We start from the raw sequence: 27,014 nt of genomic DNA on the forward strand, positions 1-27,014 counted from the left end.
TAAACAGATTACGGTCCAGTCATTCACACAATAGGATGACAATGTAATACTTCCTACAGCGATCGGGGAGAGAGAAAGGTGCAGGTGGGATGGCTTTACATGACTTTAAGGCTTTACATCAGTGACGAAGCGTGAAGTCATAACGTGTGCATGTAAAAGACTATTGTCTGAGCGCGTTAAAAGGCACAGGGATAATTCAGGACTTGGCTACGTTAAGGATTTGTTATGACAAGTAGATAAATACTCAACACCATGTAAAGTGTTTGGAATCATATTACTATTACTATTACTGTATTCCCGCCCTTTATGTCAGAGATTATTTTTATTTGACACACATGCGCAGGTGTCTTATATAAAATGTCAATGTTAATAATCATGCTGGATGTGTATAAATTCTATGTGTATTTTGATATTCAATTTTTACTGCACTGTCACTTCTACTCAAGTCTAAGAACGAATTCCTCCTATTTAAAATAACACTTACTTAAAAATTCCTGATGGCCATGTCACATCCAGAGTGTGATCCCAATATAGATAGCTTTTCACTGAGGTGGTACATTCAATTTCCATAGGCATCTTACAGTGGTGGCCAAAAGTACTGAGACAAAATAAAAATTCAGTAATGACAATTTTATATTATAAGATTAATGGGAAGTCCTTTATTCTTCAAAACTGGATCCAGCTGGAATCAAAATGACATTTTCAGTATTCTGGTGTAACTTCCTGAAGATCATGTAGAGAAGATGGTTCCTTAACTGCTACTGCCTTCTTCCCAATTGCCCAACAGTTTTCTATTAGGTTTAGATCTGGAGATGACCCAGGCCATAGCTCCAGAAGCTGAATATTTTTGTCACATAGCCAGTTTTTTACTAGTTTTTCAATTAATTAGCACAACTCTTCAATGCCTGTCAGGCTGGAACTAATTAGTGATGTTATAGAATTCTAATACATGACATGTGTTGTCTTAATACTTTTGGACACCCCTGTACAGAGCACCCCAGTGGCCAGGAAAAGTACAGTTATTTCTGAAAAGTCTTGCATTATATTTATATTATATTAAATTGCATGCAAACGACTTGTAGTGTGCTTGATTGGGGGTTTATGGGGACTGGGTTCACACCCGGGCTAAAATCTCTGACCATGTCAGTACAGGACCAGCCTCTGATGACATCACAGGCGCTGGTGTGCGCGTGCAGGACGTCAGTGAGGCAGAGCGCGCGGGCCACACGGAGAGAACTGCTCTGTCACTCAGCCTGAAACTCAGCGAGGCAGCTGCAGCGGAGCCATGGCCGAGGCGAGCCGCGGAAAGCGCAGGAAACAGCCGAACCCGCGACGCAACCGAGGTAGGACGAGATCTGGGAACATCCCAGATTTATTGCCATTTAAAATAATAATAATAATAATAATAATAATTATTATGCAGTCTGCAGTGGAGCATAAAGTTAGTGCAACCGCCGGCACAAGTTGTGAGACACATGCAGGTAGTGAGTATTAGTGCATGTGTATGTGTGTCAGGCTGTTTCACTTACTTTTATTTCAATCGCGATTTCAAGTTAAAGATGTAAAGTGCTCAGAAGTGCAGCAGCAGCAGCAGCACACACTCCCAGCCAGCAGCCAATAAGATGATGTGCGGCTTTTCTCTCCCTCTCCCTCTCTCTCTCTCTCTCACACACACACACACACATAGACACACGTTCTCTTATCACCAGCATGCACTTTCTTCTTTAGCATCACTAAACTTTACCTACTTTATCATTGGATGCTTTTTTTAATGCACATGGACACAAAGTTGAAAGTTTTAGAATATTCAAAATCTTGCAAAATGGAAAATCAAACGCCGAATGTAAATTAAGTGTTAAATTCACATGAAGTTCAATATAGAAATTGTTTTATTTGTTAATAAAAATGCTATTTGATGAACAAACTCAGGAAACAAGAGATTTCATGCAATGCATGCAAGAATGCATGCAAGCAATTCTTCACATTTTTTAATGTTCTTTTTTTATAAACATAAAAAACTCTGCCTGCAATATATTAAGGTCTACCAAATATCTAACAAATATATTGCTTATACTGAAAAAACAAATAACAAATATGAATTATAATATTTAGACTGGACTTAAAGACTATTTTAAATATTACATTTGATTTTGGAGGGGAGGATATTTTAAATGAAAAAAAATAGAGAGTAAATTCGTTTTATGCTGTTGCTGTGAAAAATGTTTTTTTTAAAGATACTTTTTCTCTGAATTCTTTCTAACAATAAGAACAATTAAATCAAGATTTTTCCCCCTCTTAGAAATAATTTAAAATTGTCTTATTATAATAAAACTTTTTATTTGCTTACGGGATGTACAGTGAACCGTTTTTAGTTTATGTAATTTTTTAATATATATCAGATATAGATATAAGAGCATGCCAGCCGTAATGTGGTTCGACGGAATATTAAGCGTTTAGGAAGTGTAATGTCTTTCAAAACTTAAAAACTCGTCTTTTAAAACTAAATATGTTGACTAATATTTTATTTTGAATCATTAATTTCGTTCTTTTGTACCTTTCAGGCGAACATTTTCTTTTCCATTCGTAAAAAAAAAAATCAAAGGAGAAGTGGCTTTTATAGGCGGATCCACGCAGTTGTTAATAATTATTTTATTGTAGACTGACAAAAAACAAACTCCATAAAAATAAATTAAGCATCCAATTATAACTCGTCTACTTTTAATGCTCAAGAAAGACAATAATAGCAGATGATACCTTCAGTCTTTGCATTCTACATTACTTTTTTATATCGTAGTTAACTTGCAATAGGCCGCATCAATGTACCTTAAATAGCCAAGGAAATGTGGCCGGAACCTAGAGATGAGAACCTTTGCAGAACATTTCATCTTATTAAATATAAAATCTTATAACTAAAATATATGCATATGATGTATGTAGTGATATCAGTCTTTTGCACCGCATGACACACAAATTGTTACGATTTATGAAAATAGTTGTGTGGTTTCGTCAATTTTGGGCCTTTTTTAGATTAGTTTGACTACCAGAGGACACAAAAAACCCTCCCACCTCTGACCTAAGTGAACATTCCCTGCTAGAGAAATAAATATTAATTATTAGAGACATTATACAGGTATTGTGAGACATTGGCCGAAGTTTTCGGACATAAAAAATTATTTTACCACTTGGTAAGGAAAGTTCTTTGCTGAAGATGTACAGTACATGTATGTGTGTGTGTGTGTGTGTGTGTGTGTGTGTGTGTGTGTGTGTGTGTGTGGTGTGATTGACCTTCCTCATTAGTATGCACCGTGAGGACTTATGCTACCATGTACCATGCCATCTCACACATAGACACACATACACATACACACCCAGACACACACACACTGCAGAAGATGTGGGCAGTGAGAGGCGACTTTTTCTTCTTCACAAGTTATGCAGTTCCTCTATTAGGTGATAATGTTCCTACATGATGCAGTAGTTATAGCTCAACTGTCAGCCACACTCTTGTGATGGCAACATGTTTCTCAGAAGTGTCAACTGGCTTTTTGCAGCTTAAATGGTCAGCTTAAAGGAACCCGCAACAAAGGTGACAACTGTTGGTGTAAATTAGGGAGTGTGTCTTCATCACATTTTGCAGCTTGGTAGTATCTTGCTTGCGTTCCAGTATCATGGCAACCAGCATTAGCTATATACAGTAGATACATATTGTGATTTCCCATGTCCTCTCTTGTGTCTTTTCTACATCCATCTTCTCTGCTCTCTTCGACTTTCTGTCCTCTGGGATATGAGCATGTGTACGACAGATGAGCGTGATCTGTGTTGAGAGAAAACACACAGCCAAGCAGATTAGAGATTCTGGGCGAGTTCCCTGGAATGCTGCTTGCTCATGGCTTGTTTCATGGGAAAAGTGACAACAACATAATTCTTAACAATTAACACACCACAGTAAAAAAGAAAGAAAGAAAGAAATTAAAATAATACGTGACGCAGAATCTTTTGCAATGTATATAAGGAAATCAGTATGGTCACCTGGTAGTCATTTTCTTTATTGCACCAAGGTTCAATCAATAGGATTGGTTCCCAAAATATGTTGGGACTGTGGATCAAATTATCTTTTATTTTTTGACTTTAATCCAGACAGTACCTTGAGCTGAAAAGTTTTAGAATAGTTTTTTTTTTTGTAAGTATTACAGCCATTACACACATTCTGCTTCAATCATAGATTAACAGTCAACAATACGCCGCATGTGCGCCTTCATGTGCGAGGACCCAGCATGAGAAATGGAACGCAATACCCTTTTACAGATCAGCGCCAAGACTCTCTCAGCATTTGTATAAAAAGGAGAAGAATAATAGAAGAATTATAAAACCGAGATTCTTGTTCTTGTTTGAGATTCTTGTTAAATAGTTCCCAGTGACTTTGTAAATCAGTAAATGTAACTTGCGATGGCCTGCTGCATTTAACTAAAGTTAGAAGAATTTCTCACTGAATTTCCGACCAGATAAAAACTAAATCTACTCAGAAAGGTGTTCTCGGAGAGTCTTTAAAATTGCCATGTGACGTATCAACATGGCTGATCAGACCATCAACAGCAAGCAAAGGACAGATAATAATGAGAATAATAATAATAAAAACATACATATTATATACACATTATATTAAGTTGATTAGACACATTTGACACATTCAATCAATCGTATTGATAAAACTCTAAAAGATATCAGCTCGTCTTGTAACAAGCGACAAGATTTAATTCTCGCCACAGTGTTTTTCTCTCTTTATAGCTTAAACACGCCAAGGACGAAAATGATGTCATTCTGCACTCCTACCTCAAAGTTAAGTTGAATGCAACATATGTAATTCTTATATTTTAAGAACAAAGAAAATACAAGCTATCGACCATAAAACATGACATCATGCAACATCAAAGGCTGAGCGGTTTAAATATTTGACATGGTAACTGCGATATTTAGATGCTTAGAACTACAGCGCATGTGTCAGGAAGGTTTTTTTTATTTTAAAGAAGGGATCTGGAAATGTATTCTTATTTACAAGTTCTCAAAATGATTCTAGCTATAATGAAGAAGAGCGCATGATAGAGGCTAATGTAAACAGTAATACACGGCTTGTCTTTAGCCACCATGCTCTCTGACCCGTTATTGAATTCTGTTCTGTGGTTGCAGCTCATTTCCTTTTCCCTTGACCTCCTCATTTGTCCCCTTTCTTCAACTTTTCCAATTGCCTCCCTTTCTATAATTTTTTTTCTCCAAGTGCCAATTTATTTAAACTCTTTCCCATTTTTCGACATTCTCCTTCATTGATTTCCAAAGTACTCTCTTTGTAGGCAGCTGGGGTCCAGCTGTGTGTTTTCTGCAGCGACTCTGTGTGTGTGTGTGTGTGTGTGTGTGTGTGTGTGTGTGTGTGTGGTTCTTTGGCACAGGCTCGTCACAGTGGGCAGTGCACAAAAAGAGTAGGGGGGGGTAAGAGAAAAACTGTAAGTGGGAGTCACTTGTCATTTTGGACCGCAGAGAAAAACTGGGCAAGAAATCAGAGAGATTCAGAGAGAGAGAGAGAAAACGAGAAATCGAGAGACGGAGACCAGTGCGGAGTCCAGGCTCCAGGGTTTATTAGCGCTGCTGCCTATACGACAGGGCCAAGGCGTCAGCTTCAGCAGGAGAGAGGGATTCAGAGAGACAGGGACAAATAATCAGCACATGGAAACACCAAAAAGGGAAGTGCGTGCGTGTGGTTGGTAAAAAACAAAAAAACAAAAAAAAAAACAAGCTGATAGAGATAGAGGAACTGTCCTTAAGTAACAGACATCACAACTACTTAAGCTGATAACACTAATGTAGGTACAGTAGGTGTCGAGACAGCGTGTCCCCCAGTGGAAAGATTTGTACTTTTACAGAAGAGTTGACGTGCACATTTTAACGTTGTAACACTTAATAATTTGCAGTGAGTCTGCTGTTAGTGACTAGGTGTCTGTCAAAATTTAACACACTGAGGTGTAATGAGACTCTTCACAGACATTTGGCCTATAAACCTGTGTGCGTGTGTGTGTGTGTGTGTGTGTGTGAATGTGAGTGGGCGAAGAAGTGTGAAGAAAAGGTGAGACTAAGATGCACGTGACTGCAATCATCTGATGTTTGGGAACTAAAACTCCCACAGCTGGCCCAGTGATGAATCAACGCTAAGCCAACTGAGATATTTGTTAAGCTGAACCTTTTGTTTACTGGTGAGGGGATGTGAGTCTTGCTGTGCATGCACACACCTGGGGTGGCGTTTGTATGTGAGGTGCGATGTGGGTCTGCTGGGTTGGGATGAACTGCTGGCGTTTGTCCCTTCTGGTAGCGAGTGCCCACGGATGATTTGCACTCTTTCTTACACACATTTGAAAGCACAAATAAACACACATCGGGACACACACATGGGTACACAGACGGCACAAACACCGCGAGCACTAATCTTAACTTTAGACCATAAAAGACTTTTTGGTTTTGTTTTAGGGGGGAAAAGGCATGTTGCTTTGTAGGGATATCATAGTGGGCACATTTGGTCCTCCAGAGAAAGAAAAAACAAACCAAAACACACATACACACACTTATTACTGAGGTGAAAGTGGTTAAAATTGACCTTGGGTATTATAAGACTTGAAAATTCCTCCCTTTCCCTCCTATTGCCAGTTCCTGCAGGTAACAGGTACAACCTAACCGCCCAGATCCACCTGCTGCACTGTGCTTTCGCTCGCACTTTCACACAAAAACAGATCCAGCCTGCAACTTTCATCCCTCTTTTAAAAAAAATTACACAAAGATCTATTTGCTGAAGGCATTAAATCTAAAAAAAGACCCTGACCTTTAGCACTTTATTGCTGAAGATTACATGGGATGCAAAATGGGAGGGCTGTAAAGGACACCTTTAATGCGAAACGGACCTTTCTACACGTGTAAAAATAACACTACCTGCTTTTTAACTTATTTCCATTGCGACAAGCCAGTTAAATTTCCCCCCTAATGTGACCTCACATAAGTTGCTGTTCTGCAGAGGGCGTGGCTCAACAGAAGCCCATTTACATTGACACTAAAATAGAGCATTTATAGGAAGAGTGAAAGAGAAGGATTGAGGTGTAGAAAATGCATTATCTGAGGGGTTATTTCAGCTGGAGCGTTAACACACAAACACGTTGCGGGAGCTCCGTGTTTAACAATAGATTTTCTTTTTTATCATAAAGCAACTTACATACGTTCAGAATCTGAATTTAAAATAATTTTTTTTTTAAAAAGTCCTGCTTGTCTAACGAGCAGTCCGAAGGTGAAAGACTTCCCTAAATAAGATGAAGAAGAAGCCTTAAGAGGAACCAGTGTCAAAAGGGAACCCATCCTCATTTGGTTAATACCAGATAGTGTGATCATAAACACATCCTTTCTATATCTGTGAGCGATATGGCTGAAGATTGCAACTGTTAGTTACAAGAAGTCGACTTTGTTGAGATTAAAAAACCTTAAGAGATTTTGTTAAGATTAAAACCACTGACGAAGTCTTGACTTTCAGAGCGTTCGCAGTCATACAGAAAAAAAAAAACAGTTTGTAGTGGTATAGGTGTTCAGACCAAATTCATTGGCACTATATAGTGATCCTATAGAAACCAAGAATGTAATGTTATTGTATAGTCATTTATTTTTCATCCAAGAATAAAGCAGACATTCTGTCAATGTAACTGTTTTTTTTTTTTGCGATTCGGTGTCAAAAAATAAAATTAGACACCAGCAGCATGGTGGCTTAGTGGTTAGAGCTGTCACCTCACACCTTCTTTGTTGGAGGCTGAGTCTCACTTTTTCACGTTTTCCCTGTGCTTGGTGTGTTTCCCCAGATACTTTGGTTTCCTCCCACAGCGAAGAAACATGCACTGTAGGCTGAATGAGTGCGTGCATGTGCGCTGTGATTAGTCCACATCCCATCCAGGCCCTATCCCACTGTGTATCCTGTATATATATATATATACCTACTGTATATATATACCTCCTTAACCACAAGCAACCTCGCAATGATTAGCAGCTGACAGAGGCATAGAGACCTTGCTAATAAAATCCAAGTGAATGACAATAAAAGAAGAAGGCTGTGAGTCCTATGGTAACATGGTTTTATCATTCAGAAATGTTGCTTGTCAATAGATGAGATAGATAGAGAGGAGATCAAGGTACATAGAGAGAGAGAGGAAGAGAATATTAGTAATGACATTCTTGCTGTGTATTGCCTCATGTACATGATGTAGATCATTTATAGCAAGCAGAGGTGTGAATGAGGCCTCAATGAAAGGGCACACACAAACACATACACGTGCACACACACACACACATGCAGACACACAGACACAAAAAACATGCAATAATAGGAAGAGACAAGGAGATGAAGCAGAAGGCAGTTGAGAGAGAGTGAAGGAAGGAGGGGGTCCCCCAAGCCCCATACTGTCGCCATCGCCCCCATCCCAGAGTCACACTGACGCCACACACTGCTCCTTTTCCCCCAAAACCACATCACACACACACATACACACACACACATACACACTTACTTCAAATGCGCTACAGCCCACCAACCTTCTGCTTTAACTTACAGCACTCAAGTCCCAGTCATACGTCTCTCTCTCTCTCTCTCTCTCTCTCTCTACTCATCTTCAACATCCAGTTTGCCTTTTTTTTTTTTTACTTCCTCATTTCTTCCTCTCTCTGATTTTCTTTTTATTCTGTTACTATTTTTCCACATGTCTCTCACACATTCACGCACTTACACTTCTGTATGTGTTATTATTTCGCAGCATTGGCGCTTTCTGTGACTTTAATTGGAGTGATTTTAAAGACGTTGGTTTAGGCTTGCATGCGTGCCAGCACAATCATGTGTGCGTGCATGCACACACACACACAAACACACAGGCACACACACACACACACAACGAGAAAGTACATTATTTCTGCAGAGTAAATGCTGACATGTGCATGCATTGCTTGTGCTGTTTTAGTAATATTAACTTGTGCTGTATAATACTTAAGCCAAAGTGGCTGATCTGCTCACATGTACTTTCTGATCATGTCACAAGGTGGTGCTAAGTTTGTTAGCTCTACAACTCCAAAGCACAGCACACCAGATACTGGATAATGTCTGAGGCCTTCTTATGATTATGCTATTAAATGAGTAGGGTAGTACCTGAAGCCACATCAGAGTCGCATCAGCATGGTGAGGTTTACTGAGTCGATTCAGAAATGCCACACGAGTCCATAAAAAGAAGAAGAAACCGTCCTACTGCTACGGATACCAGGCATATTTGAGAAACCCGAAAACTAATTTCTCAGCAAGTGCAAGTCAAGTCGAACTAACGAACTCGCACATTATAGAGCTGTTAAGCTCAAAGAGGCACTTTTATTTCAGACCCCCTCCTATTAAAACTTCAAACCTTTTTTTTTTTTGGTCGTGTGCGTTTGCTCCAAGCTCTGAGAATGTTTTAATAATCACGAACCACGATTGTGTGGTTTGTGCAAATGCGCAAAATAAGGAACCACATCAGATAACTCCGAAGAGGTCGCAAACATTTTCTTATGTTGGGAGGGGAAGAAAGAGAAAAGAAAGAAATAAAGAGAGGGAAAAAAAGAAAGAAAGAAGAAAACAAATTTTTTTTGGTGCGGGGGGAGGGGAGGGTTGGAATTTATGGTGCGGTGCAAGTCAGAGGAAAAGGATGGACAGAAAGAGAGAGGGAAAGAGAGAGAGAACTAATGAAATCTGTAACAAGAGAGAAACGAAAAAGGAGTTACTCGGATTCTTGGAGAGCGGTGCAGTACATGTGTGGGATTAAAGGCGCTCTGCGTTCGACACGAAACCATATCTACAGAGACATGCACATCCACATGTGCACAAATTTACACAGATACAGACACAACAGAAGTGTGATTACCACCTAGCTTTAATGACACATGAGTCAGAAATAGGTTATAGTGGCCAGTGACACCTCCATTGTACACAGCAAAGTAGCCAGTTAGTTGATGCCTTTTACAAAACCACTGAGATGGAGATGTGAAAATTAAGGTGTGGTTGTCTCTAGAGAGTGCACACACACGCACACGTGCACACGCATGCACGCACACACACACACAAATATGCACACGCACACACACACACACACACATGCTAATCTACATGGTACAGGTACATGCATGATATCATCCTGTACCCAAGTATAGTATCAGATGTGTGTATTTTCCACTTGCTGTATACACAGGTACACCGTCACACGTTTCACTCTGTCTCTCTTGCGTTTGCTGTATCTCTCTATCTAGCCTTTTCTCTTTTATCAGATGAGAATAATTTCCGCTAAACTTTTACACAGGTTAACCATCGCGTGTCTCTCTAACACTTTCTTCAGAACTTCTTATGCATGTGTGTGACTTTACTGTATGTCTGGCAGCACAGGATCTGTGTACACTGCTCAGGAACTCAGGAGTGAGAAGAGAGTTTCTAGAATATTTGCATGCAAGGCGGATGTGTAAAAGTATTATTTTTCATTGTGAATATTATTATTATTATTAGTAGTAGTAGTAGTAGTAGTAGTAGCATGAACCTTATGCTGTGGATGTTGTTAGAAGGACAAGCTGCTCTGTAGGGTTTAAGCGCTACACAGTGGTGGTGGTGGTGTGGGTGCAGTCATATAAAAGGCTTTGTCACCCTGCTCTTGGGAATTTCCCCACACACCTCTCTCCTGTGCTGCTCGAATATTTGCTCTAGAATGATCTGAGTCAAGGGTCTCTCACAGTGTCACACATTCTCACACACTACTACAGATCGCCCTCTCCATGTAAGCACTTTCCTCCCCCTTTCGGTCCTTCTCAGAAATCTTGTCTTCTTCCCGTCTTTTTCGCGAACGCACTCGATTGTGGGACAGGCTCAGAGGGGCGAACCCTGACATGCATCAATACACAGTGACTCGCATGTCACAGCAGGATAATCAGTTCAATCTGACTGCTGAGAAAAGCCGTATTCACACTTTGTAGCACAAGACTTTTATTCAGAATGATTAATTCAGTTTTAATTCATTTTAAATTGTCTAAATCGTTGCATGAGCAATTTAGGGGGACTGTGACATATGAATATGGCATCCACAATGTTAGCCATTTTTTATTACACTGTTGATTACTGCCATTACGAGACGGCCTGAACCGATTTCATCAAAATCTGATCGAGTCAACTTGAATACAACGTTAATAAAATGAACAATTTGACGTTTGAAAGTGCATGGAGAAACAAAGCTTGGCGTCCTCTAGATAAGTACGCGCAAGCAAATAGTTTTAATACAAGGGGTGTTCAAGTCAAACCGGGACTTGTGACTAAAAAGGTAAAACCCATAGAAGACATCAAGTGAAACATTTGATGGTGCGAACGTTTTAGAGAAGGCCATACATCTATGAGTAACTATTCTGGCCACGGAGGCTCAGAGCCCACTTGAGTCGTTCCCGCGAACATTTTAGCGAGTCGAATGTCTGATCCTTGAAAATTGATGAATAATTAGTCGCCAACTGTGGGAACACAATTATTCATGAATACACTGCTTTACATTTTCAGCATTTTGCAGATGTTCTTATCCAGGAGACTTACATAAGTGCCTTGAAGACTCTTACACATTATAGGAACTAGACTGGGAGGTTTTGCCACATCGCCCTTACAGGCCTCATCTCGCTCCAAGCCATTTTCACATGTTTGGGAGTTCCTGGGAGGCCAGCGTTTTAGATGAGATGCAGGCAGTCCGGTCATGGCCCCGGTGTACTGGGAAATCTTTCTATCTTGAGGATATTTAAGCACTAATGAAACACTGGGATAAGTTATTAGAAATTTTCCTATGAAGGTATATCCTATTTTAAGTGCATTAGTGTAGCAGGGGATTAAATAGAGAAATAAAGGGATTTTTTACTCTCATAACTGTGTTGTGTTATTCTGCACAAGCAAAAGTCCCGGTTTGACTTGATTGTCCCTTGTAGTTGGATCGTACTAAGTGAAATGAGTTTACTGCACTTACAGTATAAGAGAGAAAAGATGTCTGCTTGTAATAAGGTCTGGGTAAGTGCATAATAAACTAAAGAGCAGTGAAGCCAGTCTGTGTTCTGGCATAGCGGGTAAGAGTGTCCATGCATACCAAAATTATTACAAGAATGAGGTGAGGACTAGCATGTGTAGGCGGATTGCTTATGAGTATGCATGCAAATAAGTCTAAGCATCAATGTTTTTTGTTGTTTTTTTAAAACGAAAAATTCATTTGATACATTCACACATACATGCACGTCTTAAAGCATGACCACATCCACAGATGCACACGCAAACACACACTCAAGAACTTTATAAACACAGATCTGTCTCTGTATATAAACACGATATCCACATTTATTACTCCAAATTAACTTGAAGAGTTTTTCCCTGTTGCTGTAATAAAAACCAGAGCGTATGCAAGCACGGAGCGAAAAAAAAAAAAAAAAGAAAGTACAACTCCGCTGGTGTAAGTGTTAGTTCAGAGGAATAGCTGTAACTTTCAGTTAGTGTCAAGCCTATCCAAAGAAGCAAGCATTAGCTGCATTTCCCTCATATTTATTCGTAATTCAAGGTGTTGAACGTATGCTAGCGAACTCGCACATTTCTCACCTTAACCCCTTTATAAGAGCTCGTAATGTCGTATGTGCTATTCAGCATCACCCGCTACCCACCATGACACAGTTTGAAAGTGAGCTTGCAGTCAATGTGGCAAATGAATTTTAGCTGAGAGAGCAGATTTTCCTCTTCTTAAAAACAACAACACCGACAGTGTGACACTCATTTAAACAGTCCACCTTTACCGTTGCATTTTGCTTTGCTTTGTGTTCTTGAACCTAATCTTATCTACATATGGTGTATTTTTTTGTGTACCGGTCCTCTGAGTATGACTAAGGCATGAGCAAGATTTTGCTGTGTTTATATGTGTCTATGCATATGTGTGTGTGTGTGTGTGTGTGTGTGTGTGTGTGTGAGTGCGCGTGCATGTGTGTGCATCAGAGAGATAGTATGTAGGAGAGGTGTAGGGAGTGTTGTAGCTGTGATGTGGCGTGTGTGTGACTCATTGTCAGAGTTTGAAAATAGCGGCATCTGATAATTTCTCAAGCGTTTTTTTGTTTTTTTTCAACATTTTATGTAATGTAGAGGTTAAATATTTGTTTTTAAGCCCCATCTGGAATAAAGTTGTCGCAGTGGATTTATGCATGAATGACCTTTACCTCTGCTAAAGAAGGTAAAACAGACATTTTGATCAGTATTTGTATTTGTGCTTTGATCTGCTCAGACTGCCTGTGTGATGTTCATTAGTTAAGCACCGTCTGGATTAACCAGTAACTGATTCTAAAACCTCAGCAACCAAAACTAAACAAAAAATAATAAATAATAATAATAAAACAGTGGTGCTAAATGATTTGAAAATTGCTTAATAATAGCCTGAGACATGTAAAAGCGGATTCATCTGACATATTGTTTCTGTTTAAGTCTTCATGTGGCTTCTACTGTACAGATAAAACTTTCACACTGTACAATCGTGTACCGCAAAACACTCCAAAATAATTTGGATCCATTTTCTTATTTTGTTGTTGTTGTTTTTTTTCTGTCACTTTTCTGATAACACTGGCTTTTGAAATAATTTCAATTTAGTTTTCAGTCTCACATTGTGCTGACAGGCTTTGTGTGCAAAAACGAAAGCTGAGAAACACCTACATATGTTATAACAGCATGGTATTGGATATCCCTGACTATACGGTGTTATGATACAAAAACAAAGAAAAATACATCAATGAAATTGCATCCACTATAATGATGGTATACAGTGTAAAAATACATATATAACGACATATATAACGACTACAATGCGTTGTAGTCTGTATTAGCAATGTGACTCGAAGCAGGATCGAATACAGAAAATATACTGCTTTGTTTAACTGATGTCTAAATAAGCTCTCTTTATCATCATATGTCATATTGAAACCTTTTGTTGTTGTTGTTTAATTTTTTTTCTCCAAATATCTATAGTTTTCTGATGAATTTCTGACTCGTAGATTGTAAAGAAAAATCTTGTGTTTTTTTCACCGTCTTCCTTCTTATGTTACACATCATCTTTCCCCCTGAAATCACACCAAACCTCTCTGTCATGTTTAATACTGTATGTGTGAAAATAAACTCTGTATTATTACAAGCAATAATCGGTTTATATCAGTAAATACCTCTTTCCATTATGCCATTATGGTTCTATTTATTTTAAAATTATGTCATTATAAAGTATTAATTCACATTAATTCTTTTTTTTCTGATGCTTATAAATATTTTAGATCAGATGAGTGTTACATTGTAACACATTCAAAAATTTGATTATTCTACATAAAAGTTCTAATAAAATAATTGCAAGTACAGTTAAAACATGTAATGAATTCAAAATGCAAATTGTGTGTGATGGGTTTAAGATAGGATATGTGAAGAAAAATGTGTTACATTACAATAAAAAAAATAAAAAGTGAACAAACAAGAAACTATCCCTGGAATCTCGCAAAACTAAATCGAACCGTCGATTGGCTCAGGTGCTGCTGGTGAGAACTGACTCTGCATACACAGGCATGAGAATCGCTGGCTGCTGCTGTTCACAACTGACACATAACACAAACCAGGACACGCATTATTTCTCAGTTTAAAAACCATTCCGGAAAATATCAAATTCCAAAGCAGCACGTCTTGCTGAATTCATCAGAGTAGATCTCCAGCAAAACCTTCCATTTTGGTTTGTATTGCGTCTTATTAGCGTCCTCAACCAATGACATTATCAGAAATCATGACCTGCGCTCGGCCTGTGCCACTGAGAACTCCATAGCGGAAGTGTATGATTTATCATTATTTGTTAAAGTGACCATACTTGTGCATATATGAGCGCATACCGGTATGAAGACTCGTTTTAGTCTTACGCTCAGTCAGGAGAGTTCAGTATTCTGCACAGTCATAACATGAAAGGTCACGTTGTGCATGGCGTGGGTATGTGCATGCAAACATAAGGCCTTGTCCATACCATAAGCTTGTTGGGAGGTGGGGTCATTATTGTGCTCTGTATAGTCATAACCGAAAAGATGATATTATGAAGAGTGGGTGTGTGTTTCACCTGGTCACAAGTGTGTATTACTCATAGATGAGCAACACTGGAACTTTACCTGTAATGCCTCTTCACATACACACACACAAACACACACACACAAACAGTCAACACTGCATTGTTATTTCCATTACAGTCGAACTGAAACTGCAGCTTCCTGCCACATGATGCCAACAGGTTTATACTTCAACTTATTAGACAGAAGGGAGTAAAGCCAGATGTACACACACACACACACACACACAAATGGCATCACTGATAAGTTCATGTTGAGTGTGCCCGAATATACAGTGTATCTTAATATTATGATTAAAACATACAAAAGACCACCAAATTACAAAAGGTTAAAAGAAGAACCCACATTTTTTTATTAGAAGAATACCCATAATTAATTCCAACATCGCTTGTGTACCTACATGTTCTTTCCTGTTAGTCAACAGGAAGTTATTGGGTTAATAGACTCTTGGGACTAAAGGAATTCTATTGCACTTAACATTTTATACTGATCGTCATGATGGAAATGAGGGAAAAATAGAAGAAATGTGAACAGTTCAGTTTTTGTCATTTATGGATAAAAGCCTCATATTTGGTTGCTTATCTTTTATGCATATATATATATTTGTTTAGGCGTTCATGCTTTCAATTTTCATTATTCGTTGAAATGCAGAGCAGAAGTCATTTCTAGACTAATCGTAGGCCAGGCCTGAGATAAGGCTGCTGTTTTTGTAAACATGCTCGATCATCAGTCTCATTTTCAGAAATACCAGCTGATACAGTGTTAAGTTTCCCCCGCTGATACTTTATGGGAGTTAACTGAAAATAAAAATAAAATTTTGTATTTTAAAAATGATATGTTCAAAAACAATCAGACTGACCGATTAGTTTCATTTCATCTATCTGTTTGCTTTTTCCTCTGCTTTTTCACACGCCTTAAATTAATAGAAAATCCTTTAATTCATTTTCTGTTTTTTTTTCCCCATCCTACGCAACACCTAAAAAGACTGTTATAAAAGGTGAGATTGTGGGTGCACAGTGTCTACAATAGTATATAAATACACCCTAAGCCTCTGCACCTTTCAATGCGTTTCCTGTTCCTCATCTTCCTCATTTATTTTTACATTTTTCTGTTATTTATTATTTACTCGGGCTTCAACTGTAACATAAATAGAAAGAAAATTTAATTGCAAAATAAATAAATAACTGTTACAAATAAATCATTATTTTTAGCCATTTTTAAATAACTTTTAATTGTATTTTTCTGTACATTCTTCCTATGTTATGTTCACAGTTCATTCTACTAAATGTATCTGACCATTAAAGATATTAACCTTCACCTTAAAATGCTAAATAATTTATTGGTTTATAAGCCCTAAAAAAGGGGCTTCCAAATGAAACATTCCTGTAATATTTGATTTGTTTATTTAATATAGCTGAAATACTTACTTTCCATATTACACCAACCATGCATTTCTCATTATACATAATACAGCATATAATACGGAACAAAATAAAATAATGAACATCATGTTTTGTCATCAAAAAAAATAAAATAAATAAATAAATAAATATATATATATATATATATATATATATATATATATATATATATATATAAAACATAATCTTAATTACTTTCTCTTTCTCTCTATCTCTCTCTCTCTCGCTCTCTCTTCAGAGTGCTCTCTGGGCTCTGAGGGAGAGGATGAGGGGTGTGCATGGGGGACGGATGTGCAGGATGAAAGAAATGAACAAGATAAGATGAGTTTGACACCCAGCGAGGGCACGGAGGCTGGAAGCCCTGCTCGCTCCGCCCGTGCCCAGAGCCTGAGCCCCTCGCTGGAGCACTGGGACGAGACTGAGAGGACGACGCTCCCGAGTACCACCGGAGAGACAGAGAATAGTGGATACAGTAAGTAGCTATGATCTATGATTACATGAGCAGATGTCTTCAGAGATGAAAACTCCATACCCCTGTCAGTTCTTTACGAAATCAACAGGCAGGGACCACGTTTAGAAGACGAGAGCAGAAAGCTCTTAAAAATGATGAACAGGCCTCAGTCTTATACAGCACGTACAAGTGAATTTAACAGACTTTTAGTCTATAACATCTGTCAGTAATAAAAAGTGAACAGAGGCTTACAGGATACAAACTCAAGAGGTATCTAACCTGACAGCGCTTATTCACCCCGGACTATATACAGATTGATTTACCATTTATCAACATGATACGAATTGTTGTCTTTTGGTTAGGCACTTACAGCAACCTACTATGTTTAGTTATGATGTATTAAGCATGATTACAATCATTGCAGAAGTTGTGACTCTAAACCGGTTGCCTGACTTCAGCAATTTCCAACACCTACGAGATATTAGAGAAGATAAATAACCAAGCTGTGGACGGAAATTGAAACTTCTTGCTAGCATTTAGATAACGCAGCAGTATCAAAGGTTATTTTCAAAAAAAAGTTGTCACATCATGCATGACAAAGGGCTTTCACGTCAAACAAGATGACGTTCCCATTCCAAAGTCTAAGTAAGTGCAGCTTTGCTTTTATATTCATAGAATTAAAAGATTTGTATAGCTCGTTTAGAAACCGTCACTGCACACTCGCTCTCTCACTCTCTTTCTCTCTCTCTAGTAAAATGAAGAAATTAGGTGCTTTGGCTCTTCTCTGGCCACAGTAGACGATGTTGGATATGCGATGCCAACATCTGCAAACATTTGAGAAATCCTCCTCAAAGTCACAGCGCAGTGCTGGCGTTTGTCCTCTCTTTCTTTTTATATTATTATTTGATAGATTTTTTGGGGCTCTCTGAATCTTGTTGGTCTCGTGGGAAAATCTTAGAAACATTTTCCTCATTTCAGCTCTCATCATTCCCATTTCAGGGCACTTTAAATTCCCAAGACATTAAAGTGTCTCTCTTTTTTTTTTTCTTCAACAATAAGTAAGAAAATATAGCCCTGCTCTCTTTATTTCTGTGTTTTCCAATATGCTGCTTCTTAGGGAGGTTTTATTTTTTCTGCTGTTTGATACCTGATTTAAGATCGACAAATCATGCACATTCATACATTTTTTACACATGATTATACGTATAATATGTAATTATGTAAAAAACATGTAAAGGTCAGTTTCACCATGTTATCTTCTGGAATTGCATTTATGAATTCATCATATGAATATGTAACTTTCCATTCATAAGAATCATGACTTACATGCAAATGTCAATGAATCATATCGGGAAAAAATAAAACAAGTTATTTATAGTAAAAAAAAAATTACATGGAATTGTTTACATGTGATGTAACAAGGGATATTTTAACCATCATATGTTAAATATATATATGAATTTTAATAATCGTATGACCTTATTCAATTAAATTCCCCCAGGACAAACTGTGTATAAATAAATGGGTTTAAATAAATATTCTCTTATTTCTTGCAGCTGTGTAATGCAACCACAGGGTTTGGATAATTATTACAGCCTAGATAATGAAAGCTTGTTGAGAATTATCTTTTTTTTAATGATGTAATTACGACATTAGACAGCAAGTCAGCCGCAAATCTAAGATCAGACAAACCCTACTTCTGCTCCATCAGCACAGAAAGATGCCCGTGTTGTAGAGGACTGGACTCGCTATGACTTCCTCATGCAGCTGAGAAAAGTGTCCCACCTTACTGACTCACAAAACAGCCAGCAGCACAACGGCTCCCTCGCGTCCTATCACACCTCTGGCGTGCAGGACGACACACCGTCCGCCTTGTCGCCGGGCCTTCAGGAGTCACCTGAGGGAAAAGGTATGTCAGTCTAAGGCTGAAGGAAGCTACGACTTGGAAACATTTTTTTAAATGTTGAAACTGCAATAAAAAAACATTTCTACCCAAAATGCCAACCGCAGGGAATTTCATTTAGAGAGATGTTTTAGGATTTTCACCAAGATTTAATGCAGGACAGGGCACATAGTTTAGTCCTGCATCATTTATATTAAAACAAACATTTCTGTATATTGTTCCCTGGAATGTTTGTCTATTTATTTATCTCTTTTAATTTATTGTTTTTTTTAATGACACGAGTCACTTATTAAAATAACTATAAAATTATCACTGCACCATAAAATACAGAAATTATATTTATTTAAAATTTTCCTCTTCTTCCAACACAGGTTTGAATAATGACCTGGGTACTTTTATGCCTGTGTTACTACATTAAATAATAAATCTGTAGAATAATATTTTTTTATACTGCCATTACTTCAAGTGTCCTTAAATTCATGTCAACAGTACATTAGTGCTCTCTCCACTTATGCTTAAACATCTCTCAAAACATCTCTCAAAGTATGCCTTGTGTAAAGTGTAAAGCTGGAGAAGCATGTAGCACACTTAAATGAACACATTATATCCTGGAACGTCTGAGCACAATGAGATCTCAACTGAAAGAGGGAACATAGACAAGACATATATGACTGAGATCTGTATGCTATGGAGGGAGAAATGGGGACACGGGAGTTAAAGTCTTTCTCTCTTTTTTTATTCTTGCAGAAAATTTACTTTAATACCTAATGAGTAAAATTAGATCATGGAGGAAATTTTAAAATTAACAGATGCTTAAGTGCATAGATGTAATTGCATTTCAGTCAAAGAGTGACTTGTTGTTTAGACTGATCTCTCAGAGATACTTAGCCGAATACAGTTAGTGTGAAAAGATCGGGGTAAGTCAGGACACCTCGACAGCTTGCAAGAGTTAAAGGGAGTGGGGAGGAAAATAAAAAGTTTATTAAGGAAAGCAGGGTTTAAAAAGGCAGTGGTGGAGGTGGAAACAATATGAAAAACTAAACAGAAGAAATTGCATGAAAAATTAGTAATTATTATATGTATATGTATGTAAAGTTCCATAATGGTGCATATAAGTTGTTAAAAAATGATAAAATACTGTAAAGAGAAACAGCTATGTTATGACCCAGTTCAGTTTATATATATATATATATATATATATATATATATATATATATATATATATATATATAGAAAGATAATTATAGATAATTATATAAAATTATATAAAATTTTAAACTATGGTTTCCATAATAATATTTCCATAATGGTTACCATAATGATACAATTGTCTTTTTTACTGTAATTGTAGAGCAGTGTGATTTTAGACATTCAAGATCATATTAGCAATAATATTCCAATCACTAAAAATTAAATGAATGCTTTAATTCTCTTCCTGATTAACAGACGCAGACCCTGGGAGCCCTAATCCCACAGGGACAGAAATGCAGGTGTGTCCCTTTTGCCAGCGGTCATATCAGCAGGGCAACTATCTCAGAGAACACATGAAGCTGTGCCAGGAGAGGGAGGGAGAGCACAGCGTGTGTCCGCTCTGTGGCTACAGCACTCCGTACAGGGCACAGATGGAGCGGCACATGGCACTACACGTCCAGGTTAAAGAGAAGGTGGGAGCTCATGCTGCGATACATACAGTAGCTTTCGAATAGAAAAATATTTAAATACTGTAAAACCTAATGGTGACAGTGGACTTGAGTTGTTGTTGCATGTCTGTGTGTTTCAGAATTCCGTGTCTGACCCCAACATGGAAAACCGGAAGTTTAAGTGCACACAGTGTGGAAAAGCCTTTAAATACAAGCATCATCTTAAGGAGCATCTTCGTATTCATAGTGGTAGGGAAAAAATAAGTGTTTTCTCATTTGCATAATCAGGGTAAAAAAAATGTAAAGAAAAAAAGGAAGCCTCTATACAAAGACTCGTAGAATCTTACTGCATTACTTAGCGAAACTGTGACTAATTACACCATAGCTTGTAAAAGTTATTAGTAATATGTCACAGAAGATAAAGTGATGAGAAAAGTTGCATTTTTGCTAACGAAAAATCACGGTGTAGTGTGTAGAATTAGTAAGTCTGGTGAGCTCGCGCAGTTTGGTTGTATAAAGACTTTGTCACTAAATGATTTAAGAATCCGATCCACCAGCTGTGTCATAATAATAACGTTAATAAGCGTAGGAAATAAAATGCCTTCATGACTTTCACACTTAATGTGAATAAAATAATATGCTAGTAGTATAGAAACATTCACATCTCACCTTACAACAGCAGATCTAGTCTTCTTTCCTTTATCCTGAGAGAATGCTCTAATCCTCCTATACCCCACCAACACTTTGATAACTCTTTGCTCGGCGTGTATCTCAGTGACTAATAGATTTCTCACCACAACCAATGCAATGTGACGAAAATATGACTAAAGGGTATATTAATTTGATTTCTGGAGTGGTTAAGAAAAAAGAATTACAATGATGACTTCCTTGATTATTAAGAAAGTCCTAATCGATCAATCATTTAATATTATTTGGTGCAACTATATAAAATCAGCTTTGCTTATCAACCATCCATGAATAAGTGTGTTGAATTGACATAATGGTATGCAGTAAATATACTTTTGTCATTTTAGGTGAGAAGCCCTATGAGTGCTCCAACTGTAAGAAACGTTTCAGTCACTCAGGCTCCTACAGCTCACACCTGAGCAGCAAAAAGTGTCTCAATGGGGGCGGAGCAGGAAATGGTGCATATTTCAATGGCCACTCTCACCCTGCCTACCTCTTCCCCTCCCCAACATCACCCCCTGTAGCTGGAAGCAGGAACATGAACAGAGGGAAGAGCTCTCCATATGGCCCTCTAAGTCACTGCTACACAGAGCAACTGGCCAATCTCGGACAGGAATCTACCGCTTCCGCTCTCCGAGCTTCTGATCTAAGCGGGCCGTGGGATTCGGTTGCGGCCATGAGGATGGGGGTATTTAAAGGGACTACACTTTTGCCCTTACTGCACTCTGGTGGCAAGTTTGAACAGCTCCTTCAGGAAATGCTCCGAAACGAAGTGGTGAAGGATGAGCGGCTTGGACGCAGGCAGGACCGGGAAGAAGAAGACAAAACAGAAAGACGAGAGGGGAAAAGTGACATGCCTGTCGGGGCCGTATCATGTCAGCGCTGCTTCCAGCTCTTTCCAAATGAAGTAGTTTTAAAGCAGCATGAGCGATATCTGTGCAAGGGAAAGGATGAGCAGGATGCTGTACAAATGCACTGCATCAAAGACGGATCACCGCTCAACTTCTCACGTGTCTCCCAAAACCTTTACCACACACCAAAGACTCCTACAACCCCTAACGGAATGAGCCGAGAGCTTTCTTCTCCACAGCGGGCATCCTGGCATTCACTTCCGCAGCAGCTACTTGTGCCTCTGCAGTCACCTTTGCACTTTCGTTCCGATCCCGCACATGCCTACTGGTCAAACAGAAAGACAGACAGCCCTGGAAACTCCAGCATCATGAGCCCTACCTCGCCCTCGCTACAGGAGCGCCAGCGTCCAGGCTTCAGCTCTCCAGTGGTCACATCACCATGCCAGGCTCCTCAACACAGACCATCGCCCAGATCGGAGGTGTCTCAGAGCGAACCCCTAGACCTCTCCATTCCCAAAGCACGTAAAAGCTCAGAGCCTGGCTCGGACTGCAACGGCAGCTCACCACATACAGGCCACATGGATGTGGAGCACATGACCAGAAGATCAAGCCCACTATCCCATCATGAAGTAGGCGGGAACTATAGACCCTTATTCGGAAGTGCAGTTTTCAGCAACTACCCCTTTTTTAATCCAATCATGTCAGGTGGGCTCGCAGCGATGGGGCGTAACGGCCTGACGTCACTTTCTCTAACACCACCGGCACCCAGCCCTGGGTTTCTCTCCCCCATAACATATATGATGGAGGCAGATTCTGAGACCATGCTGAAGAGAATGCATCAGGAGATAAATGTCATGGTAAGAACTCAAGCTGAATCAGCAACCCAATCTCACCTCAAACTTCATGTGGTCACTAATAATATTTCTGCTATGATTATCTGCAACAAAGAAAAAAGAAAAGAAAAGCTTTTTTTTTTTTATGTACACTCTCGCATATATTTTAATGATATTTGCAGAAGCATTTTCATTAAAGCCCTTGTTAAAAGCTATACCGAAACCCACCCACAGCCCCTTCCTAAACTTTTAACATACGAGCAATTTGTACTTTCATTTCAACTCAGGACCTCTTATTCAAGAAAACGTAATGAGCTGAATTGCCATATAAAGAATCAACACAAGCCCTCATTTGCTGTCTCTTAGGCTCTTGTAGGTTGCTCTTGATGCATTTGTTTCCCCCATATATGCTGTAAACAAGCATATTACTCAGAGGGGAATTCCAGCATCAACATGCTTAAAGGGCAGAGAAAATGCAAGCCTGTTTACACACAGTTACACATTTTCTTATTTCACACTCTTTAAATGACTTGACAGATGTAGTGCCTAGTACACACTTTAAATCACATATTACTATATGTTCTTTTTCAATTAAATCATGTTTTATTCTGTTACAGACTCCAATTAACAAAATGAATATTTGTCTTTAAGTGTGATGCCAGAACTCGAGGAAGTCTGGACTACCTCGCCTTAATGGAGGAAGGGCTGGATGGAGACAATGGTCCAGGGAGAAAGAGACTCAGGAAAACAGAGGAAGGATTATACGCCTGTGACATCTGTGATAAAAGCTTCCAAAAGAGCAGCTCTTTGCTTCGCCACAAATATGAGCACACAGGTACTGACGCCACTGTCTGCATGTACTTTTGCCCTATGTATTAGCAAAACCTGGTTGTTTTGTCATTTCTAATTCTGGTAAAAAAGGTTTTATTTATCTGTAATCATAACCATGTTATCTTTGTGTCATGAAAATTGAAAAGCTCGGCAGAAGTGCTATGGATTTGCTCATTTGCTTACTGAAGCTTTCTGCTACAGTAAATGAACATCTCAAATAATATATATATATATATATATATATATATATATATATATAATGTGAATAATTCACAGGCCTTTATTTACAATGCTTGTAGCACTTGCCAAGCTACTGTATAGATACTGATGTAAGGACTAAAACACAAAAGAAAATGCTCTTAAGAACATCATTAGTGGCAAGGTGGAGTTGATGCCAAGTGATCGCCAAAAACCCTACCATCCCAACTGATTTACTTATTCTACAGCAATTTGCCAATTTTGTTTCATGTTTATTAACGACATGGCAGCACAGTGGTGTAGTGGTTAGCACCGCTGGGGTTGGGGGTTTGACTTCTGGCTCAGGTCTGTGTGCATGTGCAGTTTGCACGTTCTTCGCCTATTTGGTGGGTTCAGACATTCAGATTAGACTACCTGGCATTTCCAAACTGCCCTATAGTGTGTGGGTGTATGCCTTGCAATGGCAAGAGATGATGCAACCCTGTACAGGACAAGTAGTAAAGACAATAAGTGAGTGAGAGTATTAACAAACGGATATATTTCTTTCATTTATATTAGCATTAGGGCTATTTGGCACCCCGTTCAGGGTGTGCCCCACCTCATGCCGAAAGTCTCCTGGGATAGGCTCCAGGCCCCTGTGATCCTGTATATAGGATAAAGTAGCATGGATGATTAGACAGTGAGTGAGTGATATAAGCATTAATGCTGTGAAATATCCCCAAAACAGGTCTGTTCCTATTACCACTAAGGGATTATCACAGGTTACCTCTCCTCTCTCTCTTTAAATGAATAAAGCGAAATAAATCAGCTTGTGTTACAGACGAATGGCAAAGATGTGTCATGAAATATTTTATATGTCAGCAAATTGTATATCTGTTTATGAAGAGAGTCCCCCATGCAAGTTCTTGTAAATAGGCTGTGTGCATTTGACAAAAGCCGTGCTTTTACCGAAAACATCTTCTGACCAATCAGATGTGAGAATAAAGCAGAATTCCTTTTAATTGTCAACGTTCTATTAATTGCAAAAGTACAGAAACTGATTGTCGTTTCTTTCTATCTTTTTAGGAAAGCGTCCACATGAGTGCCAGATCTGTAAGAAAGCCTTTAAACACAAGCACCACCTGATCGAGCACAGCCGGCTTCACTCGGGAGAAAAGCCCTATCAGTGTGATAAATGTGGCAAGCGCTTCTCACACTCGGGCTCCTACTCACAGCACATGAACCATCGCTATGCTTTCTGCGGCCGAGACAATGACCCGGACGGCCAGGGAGAGGAGCAGGTTTTGGGGGACGCACCTCTCTACACAAGCACACACACCAAGCATCATGCTGAGACGAGAGACAATTCTCTGTGCCTAGAGGAAACAGCCACGTTCCTCAGTGATTCCAGCCTGGACGGGGCTCCACTGGGATTCAGAGCAGGAGAGGAGGATGAGGACGAGGAGGAGGAGGAAGAAGAAACCTTGCTTAGTAATCATGCACACAAGAGAAGGGAGGAAAGAAGAATGGAGTTAGAGGACAGAAGGAGACAGTCATGTGAAGAGAGCAAGAAGAAAAATAAAAAGGAGGCTGAGGGCCAGGACACAAAAAATGATTATCACAGTAGCAATATCGAAGTGGAGCCTGATGAAGAACAAAGAGACATGAAGCGAGAGATGGTATGATTGCTCTGAATGGAGAACTTTTTAAAGATTTAAGTCAATTTGCCAAAGATGTGTAAAAACTCAAGGACAGTATTGTACAGCACAGAATTTGAATGCCTTAAGTGCTTAAAAGTCTGTCTCGTGCCTTTGGATCTATGCTGATTTAAAACAACAATACAAGACATACACCCCCTTATTACAGATACAGCAACATACAAAGACAAGGGCTAGGTAACCAAATCAGGCTGTATATTTGGTACTCACTAAATATTGTGCTTGCTAAAGGATTTACTTGACCAAAGATATCATCAGAAAGATATTAATATATAAACAGGTTAATTAGAATTATCACAGCAGAATACGCTTAAGTAATGGAAGTCTTCACAATGGCCTGTTGAACTACACTCAATCAAAGGTACAGTTTTTTTGTGAATGAACCCAGGTAAACTGAACATACACTCAAGACAAAATTATAGTATTAGTCTTCATCACTGCATTTTTGCCCGAAATTCATTTATCGCGTACAGTATGAGTAAATTAATGACAGGGCTGATTCGCCACATCTCTGGCTTTCACCACCAAAATCATCTTGACAGCCCTGACATTTTAAAACAAAGATTAATCTATCTCATTATCTGCACTGTACAAAAAACAGAAATATAATGAATATTAACGTTTTTTTTTCTTATTTTGCCATTCAAAATAATCCCAAAACTATTTGCACTCTCTAATATCAGGTTGTCTTTGCTAAAACATGCATATACAAGATACTTGTCTGTATCATACCACTGTGATAGATAACATATAAATAAGTGAATGCTCTATGTAGACTGCCAAACTCTGAGAAAACCTGCTCCAAATAAGAACTAATCATACTGTTGTTGCATCCTGCATTGCTGCATGAGACCGCAGCAAGTGAGAAATATGACATTACTGAGGTTTGCTATTGTGTGGAGTTTAACTATGCAAGGGTTCAGATCAATGCATAGCACCTGTAGCATTCAAACGCCCAAGTAGATAAATGGTGCTTTTATTCCCCAGTTGGTTCAAGCTTTCCCCTGCCTCAAGTGTTTTTCTGTCAAAATGTTGTAAATGTTGCCAAATGTGTACCTCTTAAAACTATTTAATTTTTTTTTATCGCATCAGTGTTACTTTTATACAGAATGAGTTAAGCTTTTGTACAATTTTATGAAATTATTTGTGCATACATTTACCTACAGCTTAATAAAGTTGTACTTATCAAATCTCGAGTGTCTAAAAGATGCAAAAGTGTGAACCTAGTATGTCTAAAAAATCACACGCACGCACAAACGAGCGCATATATATATATATATATATACATTTTTTATAATGAGTAC

At 38.6% G+C, this 27,014-nt stretch overlaps 1 protein-coding gene across 2 annotated transcripts; it reads left to right on the plus strand.

Annotated features, from left to right (window-relative positions):
• Positions 1 to 26,894, plus strand: LOC128527094 (zinc finger E-box-binding homeobox 1-like). Of its 2 annotated transcripts, XM_053499384.1 has the most exons (9): positions 1 to 84; positions 1,153 to 1,343; positions 16,858 to 17,091; positions 18,782 to 18,979; positions 20,420 to 20,637; positions 20,754 to 20,862; positions 21,648 to 23,008; positions 23,636 to 23,819; positions 25,079 to 26,894. In XM_053499384.1, exons 2-9 carry the CDS (start codon positions 1,286 to 1,288, stop codon positions 25,675 to 25,677), a joined length of 2,961 nt encoding a protein of 986 aa, XP_053355359.1. In that variant the 5' UTR covers positions 1 to 84; positions 1,153 to 1,285; the 3' UTR covers positions 25,678 to 26,894. The 2 variants fall into 2 exon arrangements, with proteins under 2 accessions (XP_053355359.1, XP_053355360.1); XM_053499385.1 differs by lacking the exons at positions 1 to 84; positions 1,153 to 1,343 and adding an exon at positions 13,099 to 13,295.
• The last annotated feature ends 120 nt before the right edge of the window (positions 26,895 to 27,014 follow it).

The sequence above is a fragment of the Clarias gariepinus genome, chromosome 6 (genome assembly GCF_024256425.1).
Source record: "Clarias gariepinus isolate MV-2021 ecotype Netherlands chromosome 6, CGAR_prim_01v2, whole genome shotgun sequence".
Lineage (NCBI taxonomy): Eukaryota > Metazoa > Chordata > Actinopteri > Siluriformes > Clariidae > Clarias > Clarias gariepinus.

Excerpts from the sequence above, each read along its gene's own strand:
- LOC128527094 (XM_053499384.1), top strand. The coding sequence starts at position 1,286 with ATGGCCGAGGCGAGCCGCGGAAAGCGCAGGAAACAGCCGAACCCGCGA. Across the intron at positions 1,344-16,857 it reads GAACCCGCGACGCAACCGAG|AGTGCTCTCTGGGCTCTGAG; the intron begins GTAGGACGAGAT and ends CTCTCTCTTCAG. Across the intron at positions 23,820-25,078 it reads CCACAAATATGAGCACACAG|GAAAGCGTCCACATGAGTGC; the intron begins GTACTGACGCCA and ends CTATCTTTTTAG.